The following is a 24,373-nucleotide window of genomic DNA, read 5'->3' as shown; positions in this document are numbered from 1 at the left end:
TCTCTCACAAATAGTAATCTGCTCGAGAGCAAATCCATATATTTAGAAAATGGTTGAGATAAATAGTCTCCTAAAGCGCAGTAATATGGCAAAAGAGTCTCGACTGATTTGCGCATCGTACGAATAACCTTATCGGCTGAATCAATCTAGAATGAATAAATGCTTCTATATTATACAAATCTCTTTCATCTAAATTTACGGAATTCAATATATATATATATATATATATATATCGTACATAATTAGCGTACTCGCGCGTTTTTGGCAACGCGCCGCGGTGTATTGTCGTTTAATATCGAATAGATGGAGTACATTCGAGTAGGTACCTTGTAAGAAAAAACGAGATGTGTATACATATGTATATGTATATATACTTTGTAAAGACCATTCTTAAAACTACGGCTCATATTGTCGGTGATTAAGTCGTTTTAGCTCGTTGGAGCCAGAACTTTTGTCCATAGCTCGATATAGTACTCTTTTTATAGGAGAGAAAAAATAGTGAACCTTTAGAGATAAGTTTTTTTTGATAATTATCTGCTTGTGGATTTATTTGGACCGTACTATTTATACAGGGTGTCGTCCGAACAAAGTTAAGCGTATAATAAACCTTCCGCTCGCTTTAAAGAATAAAAACAAAAAGCTGTACAATCGTGTTACGACATTCCCTCGGTTAATATCAGCTTTGATTCGAACGACACTCAGCACAATATATTTTAACGATAAAACGCGACCACGTTTCGGGCTTGCTGCTGCTGATCGTGGCACGATCTTTAATCTCTCTAAATTAATTGTCGCCTAGTTAATTTTTAGCTTCTCTTCTTAACAATGTACATACTGGCTTATTAAGTTACGTTATATGCGAATATTGTCGTGTTTTCGAGGAAGGCACGATGTATGGAAGTTCTGCCTTTCGCTGTCAGCGAAATTCTCTCTTTCCTTCTATCTTCCCCTGATTTAGCGCAGGGTAACGAAGCAAAGCTATAGCTAAAAAAGTCTTAAAGCCATAAACAATGTAGATTGGCACGAGCATCTCGAGCAGGACGCAAGTCAAGAGCGAAGGAAGGGAAATTATTGCACGAAGCATACGGTATAAAAAGATTTTGGGATTTTGCTTGTCGCAGGGGATATTCGGCCATCACAAGTAGCAGGTTTTGTAGTAAATGAAAGCGACGGTATCCTTGCCGAAAGTCCTGCATTCCCTCTCGTAGTGAACCTCGCCAGGCTCGTATTTCTTTCCCGAAGGATACTTGTTCAATCTGTGAAGATTGCTGTAGATCCTCAGGTAGTCCTCCTCCAAGGACTTCTTCTCCTTTCTCCTGCGATAACGATGATTCTCGCTGCAACGCTCGTCCCTGCACGGATAACGACTGGACTCGCACGGATTTTGCATCCTGTCCAATCCCGTGAGATCCTGAAGACTCTTAGGGTAGCTGCGCCGTTTCTCCAAAGGATCGTAATAATCTTGATCGTTGAAATTGATGGTTTTGCTACGTCTGCATGGTAAGGTGGAGTAACAAGATCTGCCCATCCTGTCATAACTCGACATTCCGTTCCTGAGGATTGGTCTGGTCGACCTTGCACACTTGGAGGATTCTCCAAATCTGCTCCTTTCCTCGTACTCGGCCCAGAAATCGCTCCTCCTCGATCTACGAGGTTCCCTCTCGTACCGATCGGCCTGACCCGTAACTCTGCCACTCCCGTTTCTCCGATGATCCTGATGGATCCTGATGGATCTCTCGTAGTTGTCGCTCTCTTCGGAGATTCGTCTGTTGTTTCCTCGATGATGCTCGTTGATCCTCGTCTGCCCCGCGTAATTACCCTGATTCTCCTGATTTCTGTCGTTCTCCAATCGTCTGCCCGGCAGAAAACCCTTGGACTGCATGAAACTTCCAACGTTCCTACCGATCCGATTGGTCTTCTCCGCGAATATACCGCAATAATCCGAAAGCTTACGGTGATTGCCGGTGTTTTGACGGGAGAGCGTGCTGAAGTTGGCCACGGAAGCCAGTTGGGTTCCGTAGACGTTTCGTGGATCGTGTTGGTTCGGATAAGCACCGCCAGGCAATAGCTTGTTGGCCTTTTCCAAATTCGACAGACCTCCCGTCAATGAGGCCTTATACTACCGCGCCTGGGCGTAATCCGGATTCATCTCGTCCAGCTGTTTCCCTTTGGTCTCTGGCACGCAGCACACGACGAAGCACAAGCCGCATACAGCAACGGCAGCGTAGAACCAGAAGGCTCCGTGCAACCCGAACGTCTACGACAGATCAGAATGTTCAGATAGTAATCAAACTGCAGCTATTTCTGGACACGACAAATATCTTTCCCTCTATATATATATATATATATATATATATATATGTATGTATATCTGATTCTACCGAACAACTGGGTCTACCGAGAGATTGGCCATCTAAAAGAATAAGCATCAAGCAGAGCTTCGCGAGAGTTCATTACACGTTCTTATATCCATAAAAGTGTTTTTACAACGCTGGACAGCACCTACATAACACTGGATACAAGCGGTATCTCCGTACAAATAAGTAAAAACGAGTGCATGGAAGGGGCGAAGGAGGAGATTAACAACTAACGGAAGAAGCATGTAGCGACATGCTTCAATTTTGTCCTCTTCAACATGACCAACTACCCAGTGTTATTTAAATTGATACTGATAATCACGTTGCAAAATGCTTAATTTACATTTCCCACAATAGTTGCTTTATATCGAACATGAAATTTTTCATTCGATTGAGTTTTTAAGTTCTTTGATCAATAGTTAATAAGGGAAAACACATTTTCTAATTATTAGCTACATATTTTGTCCTCTAAAGTACTTAAGTGTCCATCGATCGTTAGACGCTTTTCCCTTACCTGTTGAAAGTCCATGAAGAGTTTGATCCCGATAAAAGCGCAAAAGTAACTGAAACTGGTACTGATGCTGGAACCTAGACCACGGTACTCCAGGGGGAAGAGTTCGCCAATCAATAACCAGGAAATTGGTGATACGCCCAGAGCCAGAGCGGTGGTGAAAACGAGCACGCATAGCAGAGGGATCCAGTCGTGCTGGCCGATCATCTCCGAGTCCGGATAACCAAGATTCTGCGTCTGGGACATGTAGTACGCGTAGCTACCGAAACCAGCCAAAGCCAACGACATGAAGACTGTGCTGGCTATCAAAAGTGGAAGTCTTCCCACGATGTCGATGAGGAATCCTGAAGAAATGGCAGAAATTCGTTATGACCAAAAAATTCGATGATCCAAGGAAAATTTCACAGTGGTGAGACGACATATACCGGACAGCAGAGATGCCAACAGCTGAACGAATCCAATTGCGATGGTGGCCCCATGAGGATTCATCCCACCTAACGTTTGCCTGAATATAATCACAGCGTAATAATTAAACGCGTTAGCACCTGAGAACCTCTGGAAGAACATCAGACCACACGTAATCGCTATTGGCTTGTAGAGTCTCGGTGTGAACACGCTGTTCCTGAAGGTCAACTCGTACTGCTTCGCCCTCGAAGCAAGAATATTCGTCTTGATCACCTGTAAAAGGAATTTGGATGGATTCAGTGGAGAACTCGAGTGTCCGTAAAGGGAGCCAACTTGGTAGAAAATAACTGTATCAAAGACTAACCTGTAACTCGGTCCTTATGTCGACCTGATCACCGCGGAGCCATTGCAAGCTACTGGCAGCCTCGTCGTCCTTGCCGTTGAGGACGAGATACGAGGGTGTCTCGGGGATGAAGAGGGTCCCGAGAAAGAGCATAGACGGTGCAATGGCAACAAGGAGTGCACTCTGTCGCCAATTAAGGTACGTACCAGCTATGTAAGAGAGCAAGACACCCACGTGCCCGAGGACCTTAAGTACCGCCGACAGACAGCCCCTGATCCCCGGCATCGAGATCTCGGATATGTAGACCTGGAAAAAAAGAGGTGACTTTGAAGGAATGGTCCTGTGCTGCTGCGAGCGAATTATAAATGATCCGGTGTATATATGAACTAATGACGGACAGTGGAGGCTAGGTGGGCGAGCAGAAGGTGGAAAGGAGAACGGGGAAAGAAAGGTGGAGGAGAACGTGGTCTGGAGGACACACGGCGAACCGCAACGTCTCTTATACATTAGTCTTGATAAGCGGCGTTGATGAACGTCCATAAGCTCGATATTAATCATCGAGAACCACTTGCGGGACAATGGAGACGTAAAAGGTGGTGGGAGTAGTAGAATGCCAGACGTAAATGCGTGTCCAAACGACGACGAATTCACATTAATCATTGACTCACTTGGGCAACCATGGTGATGACCGAGCAACAAAGACCACCGATGAAGCTCGTCACGTAAACAAGCTCGACGCAAGGTGCGACGCCAGTTATGACCCAAGCCGCTGCCAGTGGCAAGGATGTCACTCTCAGTGCCAAACGACGACCTCTCCTCATTATCCAATCGCCGATCATGGCGCCGAACCAGGCGCCGAGCATCGACAGCGAAGCCACCCATGAAGCCTCCTGTTGCGTCACGGAAAATCCGGACCTGTGTGCAAAAATCTCATTAGCGACTGCTTCTCCCGTTGATCAGCTGCAATTCTGTCCATATAGTTGCCGTGTGTGCACGCTCACCAGGTCTCATTGTTCGAGTGATAAAGATGCGGCGGTTGGTTGTCCAGGATGGAGTCCAGCGCTGGCGAGGTGTAGCCCTTGGCCAGCCCCGAGGACAGAGTACCCATGGAGAGGGCCAGGGTCGCCAGGACCTGCGAGTAATCGATGAAGAGAGCACACGCGTTAACTCGCCGCCCTTTTAATTCCCGCCAAACAGTGGCGGCTCGCGAGCGCAAAAAGTAAATTAAGCCTTTCACTGCTCGCCCAGGGGCGGTTGTAGCTCGTTCGCGTCGGACATGACTTAAATTTACATCGCGAGCGAAAGAGACTTTACGAGCAAAAAACAGATCGCTCCCTCGCTCGGTTTCTTGTTATTTTAGAATCGGGGAGCGAGCCGATGAACAGACGCCTCGCTCGCGAGTCTCGCGCTGCTCTTCGGAACCTCGAGGAATTTTTTCTTTGTTCTCCGGTGGTCGAAACTTGGCCCAATCATATTTTCCGGGTCTGTGATGCGTCCTGTGGTTCTCGGGATGAAGAATCTCTTCGAGAAGAAAGGGTTAAAAAATTGCGAGAATTAAGAGGATGTGTCTGGTCGAGTGTCTCTGCTGGTTAAGTTCGTTTGGGACAAAGTTTTTTTACGAAGGTCCAGCGTGAGACGAGTTCAACTGTAACGCGTATCTGCATGTTCCCGCAGCGAGTTCGTATTGGCTTGGATATAGCAGGCGACAAATTGCTCCTTGCAAATTGTAAGCCGAGCCACGATTCTCGCGAGGAATACTAAGCATTCTCGTGTAGCTGCACACGTCCTCTCGCCAGAGTTTCCACATCTGCGCGCGTCTCTATACGTATATATTCTCCATGGACACAACAATGGACTACGTGTTCCGGAGGTTCCTTCGACTCCACGACTCTCTTCTCTCATTCCTCCTTCGAAGGCCAATCGTCCATGATGATCCCGCATCCTCGATGATGATACGTATTTTAATTTGTATCGAGGTAGCTCTTTCCGAAGAAATAAGAAACAATTAGCGTTCTCCATTCAATCTCTTCAAGATCTCACCGCGGAATGTCATCTCGAGGAATCATATTATTATGGACAATAATTCTACGATGGAAGAGAACAGCACCAAGACCCAGCAATAACGTCTATTAATGATCGATCGTATATTTGTGTAGAGCCAGCTGTTTCCGAAGAAAAGATGGAGAATTGGTGTTCCTCGGAGTCCCTGCTACAAGATCTCGCTATGGAATATCAGCCTGCGGAATCGCATTATTCTGGACAATAATTCTACTGGTGAGAGAGCAGCAGCAGCAGCAGCAGCAGCAAGAGCAACAACGTCTCTTCGTGACCCTTATGATCAGTTGCGCAGGAGTCGCGAGACAATTCACTCGTAAACCTCTCGCTTGAATATAAATTTACGGCGCCACGGTTCTTGAATAATCACCAATCTCTTACTCTGTCAATTCTGAGCTACGAGCTTCCGTTTAAGGTATATATATATATATACGAACGTCTCGACCATAAATGCTCAACAATCGATTATTGGATATATTCGCGGAATTCCCAGGCCTCGAGGATTGATCCAGACAGGATGATTGTTATTCTGGTTTATTTTTCGCCGAGGGAGGAACACTGCCGTCCGGACGGACGGATGGAGAAAACTTAGCCAGGATTGGTTGCACCTGCCGTGGAAAATGTCGATACTCCGCTCGTGTCGGGGTTTTTCTGGTCGAAAGAATGAATCCCAAGAAAGCTTCCAGTGGCAATTTGACTGGCATTATATCCGTGCACTCGTTCGACTGACCGATCCTCGTAGAGAGCCTCGGTTTAACGGGCATTCATCAGCGCAGCGGCCAGCAGAACAATTGCACGTAGGCGCCCGACGCGTCGCAATTATCCCGCCGCCTCGCACCGCATAATAACTCGATGACAACGTCTATTTACTTCCCGCCAAGCCTCCCATGGCGAAAGAAACATTTCCAGCGAGTTACAAAAATTCCTACGTACCAATTAGTCTGGCAAATTGTTTTCCTCGTGTAATTAATAATAATATTGATTAATACGCAATTAGCAAGCTTTCACAAGCGTCTTCGTTCCGTTACGGGTGCAAGCTACGTGCAACCGATAAGGGTGAGATCTCGTTTGAAAGATAAACACGTTCTCCAACCTGTCAGTGTGTTTCTGATCGCGAGAGCAGTTACCGAGAGAGAGAGAGAGAGAGAGAGAGATATGTGCAGTAACGAGGCAATAAGATCGAGACATTATCCGACGCGATTAATTAGCCCATCAGTCATGGCGAGCAGATCACTCCGACTTATTTATTCTTGCTTCATAAAACTCGACTTTTCTCTCTCTTACCTGAGACATGTGTTGGGGCCTGGTGGCAGTGGACGTCACGTGTATCACGGAAGCTCTCGGCATTTTAAAGCTGTGCTCGGCTTCGCGAGGTACACTGGTAACCTGAAAAAGAGCAAGCGAGACAACTCGATTAAATCGATGAACGAGCGTCGAATCGAGAAATGACTATACTTAAAAAGTGAGATACAACTAAATAATCTGGACCGATGCACGGAACGAGCGATTCTCCGCTTTTACAATTGAGTCGTAGGGATCGGTGATTGCCGAAGAGAGGCGGAATTCCCAATAAAAGTATATATATATAATCATGTTAAAGGGGAGTGAGTGATAAATCAATGATACTTTGCGAAGCGTAACGAAAACACTAATCCAGCCAGTCGCTAAAGTATACTTTAACAGCGGCGAGCATAAACATTCTGGGAGTCAATACGTCAGTCTAAATCGCTTTTATCTAAATCATCGCGAGCAGTGTCTCGCCAAGGTGATTGAGCGCCATTTTATTTCCATCCACCTGCCAGTCCGGACAAGCCGGTTCGCGTTAAACGAAAAGCGTCATTCGCCGCAGATCATTGCAGGAGAGATCCAAGAGACTGTCAGCGCCATGCGATTAGCGCGAGCTGCGAGGGGCAGTCGCGTTCCGTATATATATATATATATATATATACAGATCGATAAAGTCTTTTTCGCCTAATCTAACAACGCAACGACGTTTCGCGTGGAGCGAGCTAATGTCTACTCGATCTCGTGCCTTTGGATAACGCCTCGTTATATACTTTAATAGATCCGGCTAATGCAAAACTGTCGCTAACCGGCAGCCACAAAACTGTCATTGGCCCGATCGCAAAAGCCTTTGTGCACTTGCTTTAATCTAATATCGTTTGATCCTGTGAATTACGCCATCGCTCTTTCTCCCTCCATCCTACGTTTAACCCTCTCCACTTTACACACCACCCGTTGTCGCCTCTCGTGATTTATGGAGAACTGGTTCCCTTGCTCACGAAATTTTACTGCTCGCTCGACCGTACATTTTCCCCGACTAGGAAGTCTGGCCAGATCGCTATAGCGATTTTTCAATCGGCAAACTACACTGTAAAATTTCGTAAAAATATTCACCACGCTCTGAGTACTATGCGTGTATTTTCCGTTTTAAACTACGATCTCGATTCGATGATTAATTATTATTGGATAAGTTTGGTATTGGTGATCGATTATCACTCTGGTGCTGTGTATACAGAGGGGTTTTTTTTTTTTATAAAATAGTTCAAGTTCGGTTGTTAGTTAAGACTAATTTCACTCGATGTGCAAATGGACGAGTTTTCAGGATGGATTTTTCATTGATAAAAATTAATTACATACAGGGACTTCTTGTAATTGTAAAATATTCATTTTACTGTTAGTAGTTCCCATGTATACATATTTGAATAGCTGCACATTTAAGGAATTATACTTACTATTAGGGTTACAAAATTAAAAAAATGACAGACTACTTTTCAAGATAATTAGCAATTTATTTGTGCAAATTTTCAATGCTCCGGATTGAAAAACACTCAATAAGATAAAATCAGTGAAAATTACAAGTGCGGCAGGTCCTCGAAAAGGAAACACTATATATATCTACCGGTGCTTTTGCATAATGATTTTTAAGCCAAACGACTGGATGATGGATAAGTTTTCAAAATCTGACAGATGCCATTTCTCTCGCGTTTTCTATTCGAAAGATTTTTCCTTTGGATTTGTCTTTCGCCGGTATTGGGCTTCGCTAGCCTGGCAAATCGTAGCAAAATCAATATCCTGCGAGAGGTTGCAGAGGTTTCCATCGAAATCATCATAAAACCGGTCACGCGATTACTTCCGATGGCTAAACCAATACCACAGCTCTTAAGATCTTAGTATTCCTATACGCAAGAAAATTGAATCTTCGCAAACTCGTACATGCACGAGCATGCAATACTCCCAGTAACAAACTACACTGTACAAAACTGAAAAGCCCAAAAAGAGCATAATTTCACGAGAAAATCTCTCTCGCACCCCTGAAGAATCATTCATTTGGCAGATAACGCTTTAACAAAGCGATATTTGTTCTATCGGATTCGGTCGAATTTTCTCCACGCGATTCGTTAACGAGCACTCAGCGTCGTTTAATCTCGGCTCTTATCAATTATAACCGTAAAACGTATACTGGATGATAAATAAAGCAGCAACACGCATATCGCTCCGCCTCCTCTCACGCTATATATCCGTTGCAACGACTCTCGTAGAAATCCTTCCTTTTTTCTCCGCAGGATTTTTCTTATCTCTCGTCAATTTATCCAACATTCAACAGCACACATTAATTAAGAGAAGGAGACGCGATAGAAAATAGTATGGAGCTACTTTGAGGCGGGGAAAGTTCGAGGCGTTCATTAATAACGGGCCAATCGGCATTGTGAAAACTTCAGTTCCATTCTCGACACTGCGAGTGGGAGCTGGGGGGGATTAAACATGGATAAGAGGAAAGGAGAGCAGGTAGAGGGGTGTTGGCCCGTACCAACGAGATTCCCGAGGGATACAAGTTTGCCTATATAGCTATAGTACTACATAGCTCTCCCAGAGCCGGGCTCCCCGAACAAATTTATCCCTGAGTAAACGAGGTGGTATTAAGCACGACCGCGTTCGGACGACGAAACGATAGTGCACGCTTAATAATTTCGTGGCGAGATTTAATAAGAGATCCCGGTCGTCTCTCCGGGCCAACCGAATGGCTGCGCCTGTCGCTGAAAAGGGGCTCGCTCGCTTTTCACATCCGACGCTTTTAACCAGACCTTTGCTGCACAGATTTTCAGATAAAATCTATATAGATGCTCCAACCCCCCCACGTGACGACCGACCGCTTATAACCTCTCTCTCTCTCTCTCTCTCTCTCTCTCTCTCATTGCTCTCTTCTTTCTCCTTTTTTCCTTTCCCCATTAGAACAAAAATCTATGAAATAATTTATCGGATAAAACGTGTTTTCCATCGTCCGCGTCGGCAACGCGCCTTCTAGCATCTCGCAGCGTTCCGAGTTTTCCCAGTGTGAACGACCGTGTCCAGCCGCGCCTAGATATAACAGGCACAATGTAAATGCGAGATACTCTCGTGACTAATCCGATCGCGATGCTCGCATAAAATTATGACAGGCCTCCTGCACACTTTGCACTCGTCGGCCCAACAGCGCGGCGAAACTCGATTTGCAAAAGGAACGGAATAAAATGGAAACGAGTTGGGGAAAATTATTCTTCCATATATATTATGTGTATTAGGTACGTCGAGAGATTTACGCGTTTATCGTTCCTCGTGATTTATTCCAATTAATCGAAATGCTGTCGAAACGAACGGCGAAACTATCTGTACGTAGATAATTCGATGAGATTTCACGGAGGTTAGTCGGTGGGGGAGGGAGGGGGGGGGGGGGAGTGGAGCATTTGTTGTTCAATGAGGAATTGGAACGAGTCGTAAGCTGGATTACGTCAATCGCTAATTGGGTGCCGGCCGACCGGGACTTATCGGTGAGCGAGTTCAGCGAGTTTCAATTGTTGGCCGAGGTCAAGTAGACGCGCTCACCCAATCTGTCTTTATAATCGCGTTAATGAACTCGATGTCTCCACGTCCGCCGCGCACATCACTCATTTATCTCCTCGCGAAGCTTTCGCGTTAACCGGCCAGACGTCTCTCCTCTCTCGATACCGATGTATAAATTTTATTGTGTATATATATGTAGTGTGTGCGACGAAGGAGCGGAAAAAGGAGAAACGGATCGCAAGAGCCCCAGTCATTGCGTCCTCTCGAATTATTAATAAATTCCGATGGTAATCCTGTCAAGGTCAAACCAGAAATAAATCTATACCAACTCTCGAGAGCCAATCAATATTACCGCGCTAGACGCGTTCTTCCTGGGCTGGATTCCGGACTCTAAATACAACGTAGTACATACACGCGAGACGGGTATACGCGAAATCCCACGAAACTTCATGCTGGAATCCATTTGATTCTAATGACGTCAGCTGGCGCTAATCGTTTTTCCCATTAGAACTTGAAACGGTACGCTTTATATAACACTGATCTATCGCTGGTTCCGCCAAGTTCCTGGATTACCGTTGATTTATTTGCAATTCTAAAACTTCAGTCCCAACGAATAACCTTATTTCCCATGTTTTTATCTTCGGATAAATTGACAGCTTACCCACCGAACCCTCCTCCATTATACCAGGATTCCTCAGAGATTTCAAATTTTCCTCCACTCGTAAACGCTCGCAAAAAGTTTTCCCAGCTCGATTGAAATTTTCTATCTCGTTCACGCTCCACCCAATGGAGGTATTATCTCGTCAGGTGTCTAATGGTGGGAAGAAAGATTCAAGGTCACTGGAGAAAAAAGAGGCTTTTCCGGATAATGATCGTGATATAAATTCGGGAGGAATGGGGAATGAACGCGTTAACGTTGGAGTCGGGACTATAAGACCGTAGAATCAGAGGGATATTGTGCATTACGAGCTAATCCAGAAGCAGTTGGACCCGGCGTTGGTCGGATAATGATCAAAACTCGACGTAAGTCACGATCGAGCATTTCTGCTAGCTGCTTTGCTCTTTTCAGACCTTCACCCCCCCCCCTCCCCTCCTTCTCCATTTCTTACAAGTCGCTCCGAGTGTCACGAAGCTGGCACGTTGTATCGTCGAGTATCGTGGCTGCCTTCGAAATGAAAATATTTTTTCCAGACCAAGCCACAAATTTGTCCTCAACCCAATCCCCATTATTTCTCCCCTCCTTTATTTCCATTGAAACTCGTGTGACTCTGATCCGAGAAGCAATAACCTTTCCCCGTACCCAGTGCATAGGCAACCAAGGCGAAACAACTCGTTCGGTGCTTCTCCGATGTTTCGCAAATATTTTCCTTAGCCAAGCACGACAAAGAGAGAGAGAGAGAGAGAGAGAGAGAGACGGAAAAATATTCTCCGCTGAGAGATCAATCGCGGCGAGGATCGATTTGGTTCTCGCAGATTTGTGGATTTTCGTCGAGCAAAGCTAATTGGGCAGATCCGAGTGTAAGCTGTTGGGTGTGTCTGGACGAGTAAATAAACGCATTGTGTCGGGGTTCCTCTCCCCTTCTTTGCAGCGAACGCAGCAGCTAAGCTTTTGTTGGACGTGCAAAACGAAGCGCAGGTAGCGCCGTCCACTCCGAGCCGAGCGATCCAAGAATAGCCGAGCCAGTCGAGCGACTGGCGGAGCACACTCCCCCCCCCCCCCCCTCTCCCCACGCTATTCTCACTCTAGACAGCTCTAACCGGTAATCGCTATTACTCGCCTCAGACTGTACCCCATCCTCCCGTCAATCTCGTTACAATACCTTATTATTACAACACTCCAGCAATACAACAACAACACTTTCCGCAAACTCTCCGATTCTAATTGCAGCGACCAAGATAAAAAGCGTATATCGAAAAATAAATGCGACAAGAAGAGGAAAGTTGAAGAGAAAAAGTGTACGTGTCAAGGTCAAAGCTCGAATCCGTACATGGTAGCACGCAGGCTGCAGCCGAAATTGATATAGCACAGCCCTAGAAATGCAGGCTGCGGAAAGGTAGCAAACCGCAGCTGAGGGTAGCCCGTGACTGTGTTTAAAGGGAGGGGGGGGGGGGAGTAGGTGAGAAAGAGACGATAAGAGAGGAGCGATTGCGTTGGAATGGGTTATAGCGGTGAATAGAGACTTCACGTGGGTACACTTGGTGTCAAAAGCAGGATAGATGGCAACGAGATACGTAAAGGTGGCCGTATATAATGGCGTGTACCGAACGAGATACTCGTATCTCCAGCATTACCACTGGAGAACGTGCTACACGTCGCTCCGTTGCGTTGCCTACTCGTTCCGCGAGATTACTTATCGCCCGTTGGTTCTCCTCGCTCGACCGCAAAGAGAGCCCCGGTCATCCCAAGGAGCGAACTCGCCAGGCCCCGCAACTTCCTTTCGCACCCCCCCCCCCCCTCCTCCTCCTCTCCATCGGCGTTTCCACAAAATAATCATTCGCTGATCCGAGAGATGAATTTGTAGGACTAACGAGGGCGATGAGAAATGTGGAATTCGAGATTGCAGACAAGTCGCCGACCGGCCGGAGCGACACGCGCGCGACAAACTTGAAAAGGCATTTCCTCGCGTGACGGAAATAGAGAAGGAAGGAGGGCCCCTGCGCTCGCGTACGTGCCACTGCGCGCTAGAAAGAGAGCAAAAACATGTATACGATTAGCATTGTGTCCGACAATCAGACACGATCGAATCCTTATGCCTATACATAGATTTATATCCATGCGTTTATATATATATTTAACGCTCGCCTGCGAATTTTCGCCCACGACTCGAGTCACCCTCGGTTTCTACGAGAATCGTCGAGTATTTACTCGACCCAAGTGCCAGTAAATTGATATTTTTAAGCAAAGGTTTATCGCTGCTACATCCAGCGAAATAGTCCATCGAGTTTTCGGAATTTCCGGTCGCGAGAGGTTCTTAGGAGCACGAGGAGGAATTAATGGAGGTGGGAGTCATCGATGGCCCGATTGGTGAATCCGATAAAGAGCGAGAGATGATCCGTCGAAAGGCGCAAACTCAAACGGAAGTCATTCAGTAGCCGGCGTAGACGGGACAAGCTAAAAGCGGAGTGCCGACAGAAGCAGCGAGAGATGCTCGAGGAAAAGAAATTTGCAGACTAAATAAATATTCCCCACTCGCGGCGCTCGGCATAACTCATTCAGTGCAATTCTATCTCTCTCTGGTTCGTTTTACACCTCGCAAGCCTCATTTTTCTTTCACTCCGCTCCAACGATGAAGAGGGGGAGGGGGAGACTCCGAGGGAGGGATCGTAAAATCTTGAGAATTCCTCTCGCCATAGGTGAAAATAGCCCCGGGGCCTTTGGATTTCTGTCGATAAAATTACAATGCCAATTTGAGGGAGGGAGAGTAAGCGAGCAAAAGTGCAACTGGCTTTTAACTGGCAGCGTTTCAATAGTAATCCCGCTGTTGTTGGTCGCATTGCTCTCACCACTTGTACACTAGATATCATCGGTTACTCACCCCTAAACGCGTTTCAAAGTCGTTCAAGGCGCTAGTATAGCTTCAAGACTGGACTCTCCCCGGACATTGTTCCAACAGTAGGACCTTTCAAAATTTATCCCTCTGCCACTCACTGGCGTTCGCCCTTAAGGGGGTAGCACAGTGACGCCCGTTCTCTCCTTAATCCCATGAGAAAACAGATTTAGCTTAATATTCTCTACCGTTGGAAACCTCACGTATCGATAAAAGTTTGCTTTGGAAAGAACATTTTCGAAACTTCTTCGCGTAAGAAAATAGAATTTGCTGAATTTTTAATTATTCATCCATGAGAGATTAAACGTAACTCGTTGTGCTGGACCGGTGGAAAATCTTTGCAGTATTAATAAAAGTTTTCTTTGATCCTGAAGAACATTTTCAAGATACTTCCACCTCAAAGGGATAAGTATATAACGATACATTTTTTGATGAGAGAAAAAAAGAGGAAGAGGATGAGCCGGTGATTTCGCAGAAACGGTGAGAAGTTTAAGTACCACCGAGGTCTTGATACACGCATGTGTGGTAGTATATACATTCACGCATTCGATGTGTTCAAAGGTGCAACCCTTTCATTAGAGTGTATGCCACGCGCTCTATTATACTCGACAAAACATCCGACCCATTGTCGATTCACGAACAATGCCAGTCGCGGTCACGTGTTCCAGTTTCGATCATTATTCGCGAATTGTGTATAAAAATTGGTCAATTCCTTATCCCCATGGAAAAGTCATGTATTTTCGCGTCCCCAGCCAAGACCAACGTCACCCCTTGGCCGTCCCTCTTACTTTTTATCAAAAATTACGGACAAATAAATACAAGTGAGCTCCGAATTTACTTCATGGTACGTCCTATCTCATTTTTTATCCACTTTGCAGCCAGCGGTGATCCAGTTCCGAGAAAAAGAGACCGGAGAGAAAAAATAAATGTGCAGCTGAGAAATTTTGCAACTTTTCGACCGGACAGCCTCTCAAAAACACGCGAATGCGAATCCTTCCGGAAGGACTGGCGCGTGCTCCATTTTTCAACAGGACAAATTGGCCTTTCTCTCTCTTTCTCTCCCTGGAAGAGAGACTCGCAACGATAACACAGAAGAAACAAAAAATCGCCATCCCCTGTTCGCCAAACCAGTACAGCATTGTTCTCGCGGAACGCGAACAATGGAAATTTGGAAAAAAGAGATTTTTTTCGGGCCTGCAAAACCAGTCGGAGCTTGTTATTTTCCGATTGAAAGGTCACGATGGCTATCGAGCGTCTTCTAATTAGAGACGATCAGGAAGACCTCGAGGAAGACGTTCGATTAATCGACTGTAGAATTTTAATGTTCGGGGCGCGAACCAGTAGACACTTCCGACAAGTCGACGACGACCCACCTACGGATGAGCCGTGCAACAGTAAAATTGTTTTTTTCTCTTTGTTATCCGCTCCTCGAACATGGCGAGCAATTAGCAGAACGATCTGTCGAGCAAATTTGCATATTCTGATACATCCCTCGTCGATGGGAAGTTGTCGAGCGACGCTTCCGACAAGAGATCCCACACACAAATAGACGAAAGATCCCAGCACGCGACCACTCACGCTCCTGCATTTTCCGCCTCCGGCGGTCCTTCGACACCCGAGAATTTTTCATTCCGATCCTCGCTCTCCTTCGACTTCGTCAGCGATCGAGACCACTCGGATCTCTCCTCCCTGATCGATCAACGGAGAAAGTATACCGTAGGATCGATTCGCTCATCACCCTTTCCCGCTGAAAAATAATACACGCGAGAGTAAGAATAAAGGAATTCCGTGGAAAAATAAGGACGAAACAAAGGGAGAATGAAATAGATCGGTATGAAATTTCAAAAGTCAAGCGCAGCTGTACAACCATGGCGCTGAGCAAACAGAAAGTTTTTTTCGCTGATAATCACTTGTTTCGCGAAGATTAATCATACTGGCTAAACGTGTCATGGGCTTAACCCGTGGAGATGAACTGATTATTTTTTAACGACTTTTTAGCCTTCCTACATCTGCTAAACTATACAAGACGGCTTCTCTGAAGTCTTTAGAATTTCGCTTCGAGGAATTTATCCGTTCGGAAAAATACAGAAAAACTGCGATATAGTAACAACTGCGATGCCAGCGAATGCTTTACATTTAACGTTCAATAAACATCTTGATGTGACACATGTGTGTCTATCCAAGAAACTAATGTTTACTTCCTGTTAACTGCAACGGCGATACTTATACGTTCGACCATTATATATATATATATATATATATTGCAGTGGTAGTAAAACTATATATATATTTAATCCGGGGGAGGAGAAATTGCGCATAGCATTGTCGAGATATAAAGTTGTTCGGTGATAGATACAAAGAAAGATTGTGGTCGCTTCCGGATGTCTTTGCTTGTATATATATATATATGTGTGTGTAAAATATTTATTATGGTGTCATAGTATGGGTGGAAATAGCTGAAAGAGTGCGTTTCGCGTGCTACGAGAAAATCAAGTGAGTTGTAAAGTAGTGACAGAAGGGAAGAGATATAGCGGAATACATGTATATATATGTATAAAATGTATAATATTGAGAAAAAGAGAGGCAAGAAAGGAGGGATGGTTGGTAAGACAAGTGCGTTGATTTACGTGCGGCCCAGAAATTATGCGTACTACTACGGGCCCAAAGATAACGAATGCAGCTCCGCCCCGGGCCATCCGCAACGTGTCGGCTTCCTCCAATATGCAGATCGCACTTTAAAACCTCCACTTTTCATCGGCACGACCTCTAAATTGACGCTGAAAGATTTCACCCTAATAGCCATTTTACCCATAACCACACCACTTTGTGATTTATTTTTGTTTTCATCCTTCTGTCCTCTTTCACGCTCTTCTCCTTCTCAACGTTGACCTTACCACCCGCCTACGCACAAACAAATCTTTCAAAAATAATTCTCCGTAAAAGCAAAGTGTCGCTTCTCGAGTTTCGTATTGCCCTGACAAATATTTGGACAACTTTTCCCAAGACAATCAGATTGTTGTTTGAAAAAAGAAAGTGTAAGAAAGTGGAGAAATGAAAATATACAACTTACTCGATGAAGAAAAAATGTTGAAGCAGTCACGTGGATATCCCATGAGGATTCATCGAGGGTAGAATCGCGCGATAATTTATAGTTCCGGGATTCCCACGAAAAATGAGCAACCGGTCCACAAGAAATCGGTATCAGGAGCGATCGATAAGATCGACGATATCGGTGGGATCTCCGAGACGCGAACTGTGTGCACACCCACGCCAAGCGTACTTTTTAACCAAGGCTTTTCACGCGCCCCGCCAATTTGATTTCCGCCAAAGACGATCGTCCATCATCCGACGACTGCGCCCGAAACCGGTTGTTATTCTCTCCGTTGATAACTGTCGCGCCCGTCGTTAATATCCGCGAATCGCTTGACACGATTTTACGCTTTCCCCGTAATGATTTATCCAAAGATCGCAAAAATCCTCCTACCGATCCCACCGTCATGCGATACCGATCCGACCACCTGTGTCTGTCAGTTATAAATCGCTCGAAAATCGCAACGAGTCTCGAACAGTCTTCGAGTATACCGATCCGCCGATCGTTACTTGACAAAATTAACAAAAAACTGCGGGATTGGATCTCAATTATGAAACGCGGCTCCTCGGAGATCGGTATGGATATACACAGCTCCTATATCGATCCCACCGATCGACACTCGCGTGTATACAAACAAATGTACGAAGATCGGTAGATCCGATCACTGACAGAGCAATCGATCTCGCATCGATCCATGAAAGCAATCCGGCCGGTTGTCAATTCATCCAGTAACGATCATAAACTATCTCGTGTCGATCGTCAGTCACCGATTTTCCCCTATCTCACTCCGAGCCCGGACACACACTCAGACACCGATTTCTCACAGTCCAACGATCTACCGATCGGAATACTCCATGATTGATGATCGGTAACTAAATTGGCGATATTTTCGCGAGAATCCAGCCTCGTCGTTGCGGACTCGATCGAGCGAGTGTCGCCAATTGGACGGGGCGACGAGTTCCAACTATTTGAAGAGCCGGTGCGTACAGCGTAACTGCGACTAGTCAGTCTGGTGAGCATCGTAGCACTGAGCTCGGTTCTCTCTTTCAGAAGCGCATAGGGCCGCGGTTCAAGTTGATTCTGAGTCGCACGCGCGACGACCAGCTTACACACAGAGCTATACTATCTCTCCCCGTGGCCCTGCACGGCCATCCAATCCACTAGTCGGCTCTCTCTTTCCCACCGAGAGCCGGTCCACGTGCGTGGACACGTGGCTTCAGCCACGCACACCCTCTGCCGCAACCCAAAACCTTCCGAGATCGGTCCAAAACGTCAGAATAATATTGATGCGAGCGATCGATAAATATACCGATCGAAGTGAGTCGCCTCTGCGACGCGACGCGACGCGACGGCACAAGTGTCACCGGTGTTTAAACTACAGAAATTTTTCAGTCGAGTGCTATTTGGACAGTGGGTCCGGTTAAAATGGATTGAAAGTCTTCCGAGTGTCGGTAAATAGAGGATTAAGCCGTCGCTCTGGCATTCGTTGGACTTTCTTTTTTTTCCCCCAAGACTACACCGGCCACTCTCCTTTTATCGGGCGTGCTGCTGGTACACTGGATGGTACCATCGGGAACAATAAGTATATTTCGTGCATTCGGAAGGAACCCTGACCTCGGATACTATAATGAAGGGAAAACGCTCGATTCGACATTTTTCTCTTTCTTTTCACGGTCGCACCACACGCTTTTCCGGCTCGATCTTATAATGCATGAAGGAAATCGCTGGCTGTCGAGAGCGCGCGATCATTCCAGATGAAAATACGACTGGAGCAACGAGCGGTCGACGAATTAAAATGCAAATACGAAACCCGTGATATAGGCGCTTTCAGCGGCCATTATTGCTGGTCGTGCTGAATTGTTTAAGGAAAAATTTCCCTTGAAAAATTCAAGCATTTTAATCGATGCTTTCACTCATTAAACAGCTGCGCGCGCTTTAGATTCATTGGCGAATCGGCTTTTAATATCACGCTACGTCGAACTTGAAGAAATAGTACCGGCTTCGATGAGATACTTGGACAGGCATGGCCTGAGAACTGACCGTGCGTAAAGTGGGATCGCATTAGCTCCGACGCTTTTCCTTGAATTTTTCTCCGTTTTACGGCTCCTGCTTCGAAGCTCCGCTCGCGGTAAACTGCACGTGCGAATCTGGAAAGATACGACACGTCCGGACAATAGAGAAACGGCCTGAACATTTTTCGACACGTGTTTACCATGTGAAAATTGTATGGCTCGATCCATTTCCGGGCTAGATAAAAAATATCCTAAACCTAGCTGTGCCTCGGAAACAGGCAAAATTATCTACGAGAAAATTGTTATTCCGCTAGAAAAATCCGAGGAGGGAAAGAGCGAAGGAGGAACCTGATCCATTTTAGGCTAATCCTTTCCCCCATCTTCTCATTTACATAAATTCTTATTTTAATCCTTTCGGAGAAAACCTCGTCGTGGTATTTTTTAATCCGCCAGAAGAATCGTGTGACTACATTGCGTTAGCGCAGCGTTGCTGAATTGTTCCGTTTGTTCGTGTTCTTTTTTTTTTTTCGGCCAGATTTTCGATATGGAAACATTGCAATTCGTATCGAGTTCCAGCTGTCGGAGGCTCGGTCAGCTCGCGATAGGAACGCGCGTGCGTACCGTAAGTATTGTACGAGCGAATAAATAAGTATCTATCGGTAATTTATTAGGATAATATTTGCGCGCCAGTGTGTAAGGTGATACGCGTAAATAGGGATTCGTGCACACAGAGTAGTTGGACTTGGCTGGATATTATATGAGACTGAAATAGAGATCACAGATAAAATTGAGCCGAACACAGACGAGGACTTAAATGTCTGGGCCAACGTGCGTGATATATTTATGAGGCTGAGTTTACTTCCTTGTTGATGCTAATTTACCAATATATACAGCGTGTTTACAATTCGTATAGTGCGATTCACATCCGCGATTCTGGTAGGCCGAAGGAATATAACCAAGAGCCCCGGAATAGGAAGTGGAGGACCGGAAGGTTCGCTGAAAAAATGGAGGAAGAAGAGCCGAGAGAGTTTTGGTCAAAGAGGGAAAAGTTTAAGGGACCGTCCTTCAGCCGTAATATTTGTAGTAATAACATCTCGAAGCTATGCTTTACGCATCCGCGAGGACCCTCGACGCCCTCTGCTCTTCAGCGTCGTCCGCGAGACGCTTTCAGCGCCTCAAACGCTGTGTTTGATTTGATTTTCCGACTCGGGAAAGAAGACTCCGTGACGAGGCACTCCACCGAAGCAACTATCGTTTCGAAACGCGATCTTTAGAAATCAAGAAAATGGTCGTCTCTGAGAAAAATTGTCGAGAGGAAGAGTGTGGTTCAAAGTTTTCCAATTGTTCAAACACGAGGAAAAAGAAAAAGAAGAAGAAGAAGACGACGACGAAGAAGAAGCCGAACGGTAAATAATAATCGACCCAGTTCGGCCACCTGGCTGGCCAAGCTCCGCCTATCTATAAATATGTCCGGGCATCAGCCTGTGTTTCACATTGCTAGACTCTGTCTGATCGTTTAAACTCGCTTGTCTCGGCGCTTGCTACAAATTCACAAGATTCGTGGAGAAAAATAGTGAACATTTTCCACGTGCAAGCATGCAGATAAATCAAAGTCATCCAATTAGATCTTCCGCCGCTGGTGGCTGAAATTTGCTCATTTGGAGAAAAGTGAGAAAAATGAAGAGAGGGAGACTGTTCCGGGTATATGAAAGTGATTGATGCAGCATCCACTTGGTTTCCAGTAGTGTTGATTGTTGAGCCGCGTGCCGGCTAAAAGCATAGTAGTACCTGCCAGCCAAACGGATGATCCTGCACTTCTGCAAGTGCCATCAAAAAGCCCCAACATACAACTCCCAAGACCCGCTTTTGCACCAAGAGAGCCACTTACCTCGCTGCACTTACCAACGTAATTTACAGCCATTTTAAGCCTTCCGCGAGCGAACGAGCAGCTCGATTCGTATAACTATAGAAAAGTCTCGTATATTGTTCTCTGCGATTGCAGCAAGTTTCTCTCGTTATATTTTCGCAAAAAGCATCCTTCGCTTCTTGCTATATACGTATGTCGAGTATATATAGCTGGCTAAAGAGAAGAAAGAAAAAGAGTAATGAGAAATAATAAGGGAGGGAGGGGGGGGGGGGGGCTGATAAGGAGAAGGAGAGTGGACGCTGGCGAAATAACAAAGTTTTAAGGGAGAGCGATCGATCATGTTCGGACGTATTTGGATACAAACAAGGTTGGACCAGCGGGACCGTAAGGTAGGTTATAAGTGTCGATGCTGAAAAGTCGTGGTACCTCGACGAGGTGTGCAGTATGACTCTTTGTTCCACTCGGTCATCGATCAACATCCCTCTCGGGGAGTCTGGTGATTTTATTTTACTGCCATTTTAACGGCCGCTGTGTGTGCAGCCTGGTACTTTCGGCCAGCCTCTATATATGCGAGGAAAAATGTCGCGCGAGCACGCGGTCCTTGGAGTTATTGCTCGTGAAACCGCCTATGCAAATCGCAGCAGCGAAAAGAAATTGAGAGAGCCGCGCGCTGGATGATCGAGCGTGTCTCGCACACGACAAGGGCTCTCATTTCGATCGCGAATATAATCTCCGCGGTGCTTAATCATCCTTAGGCGGTCGACGGGACGATGGGAAAAGAAAGAAGAAGCGCTCGCGCGCGCACACACGTAAAATTACGCCCGAACCGAGACATAAATACCGTGATGGAGTCGCGACCACGAATTCATTATACCGAGGGAAGATTTCTCCGTCGAGATTTGTGGTCGAGCGAGACACTCATCCGAGCTTGGCGAAAACTCTGCGAGCTTTTCTACAAATTATCCACCTTTTCTACCTGTGCGAGAGAGATGTGGATTTTCCAATGGTTGCTGTAAACTTTTCTTTTCTGCTACGTCTCTATGGGAAAATGGGGAAAGAGTGGTGGTGCAGGGATAAAGTTGCGCGTAGCTCTACGAAATCTGGAGGGATTCAATTAAAAGTTCAACGGTAATGGGAGAGGAACTAGTTTTCGGATGACCTCGTCGCTCACCGATCAATCGACGAGCTGTTAATGATGTGGAAAGGCTATCCTAACGAGTCACGGTGTATTACGGAAACTGATGAAGAACCACCTGCGATAACCCGAACAACCCGATAGTCGCCGATATCGAACACTTCCGCTGCTAATAATGGGATACCTGAAAACTTTGCGAGCTTTCACCCTCGATCTTCTCCGTGTATAGTCTAGCTAGCAGAAATTTGCACAATGACCTTTTTTCTTAACAAGAGTACAATTCTGATAAGATCGAAAACTCGTGATCCATTATATCCACGAGTCACGTTACGATCGAAGGAATTTTGCAACAAACTTTCTTCGCTGATCCTTGATTCTCTCGAAAGCTTTTTTATATCGATTAAAATTGTTCAACTGTTTTTTTTTTTTTAACAAGGACAAAACTCTGGCAGGATCAGAGGCTCGCGATCTATTATCCACGAGTGGTGTTAGGATCGATCGAAGGAATTTCAAAAGAAACTTTCTTGCGTGACTCTCGAAAGCTCTTTTATATCGATTAAAATTGTTCAATTGGTTTATTTATTTCCACGATAATATACGAAAACTGTCGCAGAATCATGCTCGAGATTCATCATCATCCATGAATCGCTTTGCGATTGATCCATGAAATTTCTAACCAAATTCTCTCACCTGACACTCGAATCTCTCGGAAAGCTTTTTTCCACGGATTAAAATTGTTCAAATGTTTATCGCAAAGCACATATAGAGAATCGCTCAATCAGCCACTTTACGAGGCACGCCAATCTTTCCCATCAAGTTTTTACGGCTGGAACGGTGAAGGAGGAAGTTTTGCCGCTAGCCAGTTTAATTATAGAGACGACACTGCGTGGAGAAGTATCCGCTGGCAAAACAAATGTCAGCTCGTATGATCCTTCGGAGAGGCGCTGGTATTGACGAAATTGTGTTGAAACGACGCTTTTACGAGACGTGGCACCGTTTGCGCATATCGAGAACTCCGCTTCGTCTTGAAATCAAATTAAAATCCAAGCTCAAAGTTATTGCTGAGCGTGTATAGGTATATATAATATAGCGGCGAGTCCATGAAACTAACTCTATAAAATTGAGGCAGGAGACAAACTCGAAATACAACGTTCCTAGAACGTCCCGAGCATATACTTAGGACCGCTGGACCGCTCGCAGGAAAAATAGCATTTAGCGAGTTTTTTTCCGCCTATAATTTCATATTTGCTGCATGGTTGGGCAAGTTTGCAGGTCTGGAGAAAGGTAGAGCAGGTATACGTCTGCACACACGGATTGACGTGGGAGGCGAGGACATGTGGGAGTTGCGACTAGAAATGCTATACCATTAAAACGACCGTTAATCGTAATTGTCGAAAGGATCTCGTTAGAGAGCAACTTGATGTCGGCAAAACAGCGTAATACGCTTCGACCGATATTTACGCTGCACCCATCTCATCATTCGCTCGTTTAACTCGATAGTCGCGCCATTTTTTAATATCGAACAACGGCTTTGAATCTGTCGCAAACTATGTCCACACTAGCCGATCGAGGCACGCTTCGAATATTCTCATTATCTTTGATAAACAAATAAACCGGAGCCGCTTAAAACGAGCCGCCATTGCTCGCCGGCCGTTAAATCGTTAATTTGAGAAATCCGAGAGCTCGCCGGTAAAACCTGCTCTGGAAACTCTCCTTGATAAATAAACGGGACATTTTTTATCGGCGAATAAATAAAGGTTAAGAAATCGGAGAAGGGATATCGCATACATTATATATATATATATATATATATAGGTATATAATATGTCTCTCGATGTGTGGAGAAAATCTCTAATTAAAAATTTTAGTGAATTTCTTCTTTCTAAATTCTTACTCTCTCTCCCTCTCTCTCTCTCTCTTTCTAGAGACTAGCTATTAAGTTGAGAAAATTGAGATACCTATAGGAACAGGATGAAATAATGGAGTCTTTAAAAAGGGTTATGGATGTTGAGACTTAATAAAGCTTTGGTGAATTATCTGAATTCCGTCTGCGCGTGAACTTGCAACACTCCGGGCCACGCCACGCCACGCAACGTCTCGCGGCTTCTCCTGGACGCTAACGTTTCCATTAAGCGTAGTTTAAGGGCTGCATGCGTGACTTTGACGAGGATCGACCTGTTTTCGTTTTCTTTTTTTTTTCTCATTTTTTATGCCACTTATTCGGCAAC

At 45.4% G+C, this 24,373-nt stretch overlaps 2 protein-coding genes across 3 annotated transcripts in view; one reads left to right on the top strand and one right to left on the bottom strand.

The window, feature by feature from the left end:
• The window catches only part of MED20 (Mediator complex subunit 20), a 54,479-nt gene that overhangs the window by 5,568 nt on the left and 24,538 nt on the right, over positions 1–24,373 (top strand). The window lies entirely within an intron of this gene.
• Positions 2,118–24,373, bottom strand: part of LOC136777750 (facilitated trehalose transporter Tret1-2 homolog) — a 40,741-nt gene continuing 18,485 nt past the window's right edge. The window contains exons 1-8 of one of the 2 annotated variants that reach the window (XM_066734298.1): positions 17,111–17,469; positions 6,956–7,057; positions 4,618–4,748; positions 4,285–4,531; positions 3,638–3,922; positions 3,294–3,546; positions 2,872–3,212; positions 2,118–2,257 (exon numbers count right to left, since the gene is read on the bottom strand). In XM_066734298.1, the coding sequence (XP_066590395.1) occupies positions 2,120–2,257; positions 2,872–3,212; positions 3,294–3,546; positions 3,638–3,922; positions 4,285–4,531; positions 4,618–4,748; positions 6,956–7,018 (1,458 nt within the window). In that variant the 5' untranslated portion in view covers positions 7,019–7,057; positions 17,111–17,469 and the 3' untranslated portion in view covers positions 2,118–2,119. Of the gene's footprint in view, positions 2,258–2,871; positions 3,213–3,293; positions 3,547–3,637; positions 3,923–4,284; positions 4,532–4,617; positions 4,749–6,955; positions 7,058–17,110; positions 17,470–24,373 lie in introns of those variants that run through there. The other variant, XM_066734291.1, reaches the window with a different exon arrangement.

The sequence above is a fragment of the Prorops nasuta genome, unplaced genomic scaffold (assembly GCF_024137725.1).
Source record: "Prorops nasuta isolate Cenicafe-Biocafe unplaced genomic scaffold, Cenicafe_Pnas_1.2 PNAS00002, whole genome shotgun sequence".
NCBI classification, from domain to species: domain Eukaryota; kingdom Metazoa; phylum Arthropoda; class Insecta; order Hymenoptera; family Bethylidae; genus Prorops; species Prorops nasuta.
This window is presented reverse-complemented; position numbering and strand designations above follow the sequence as displayed.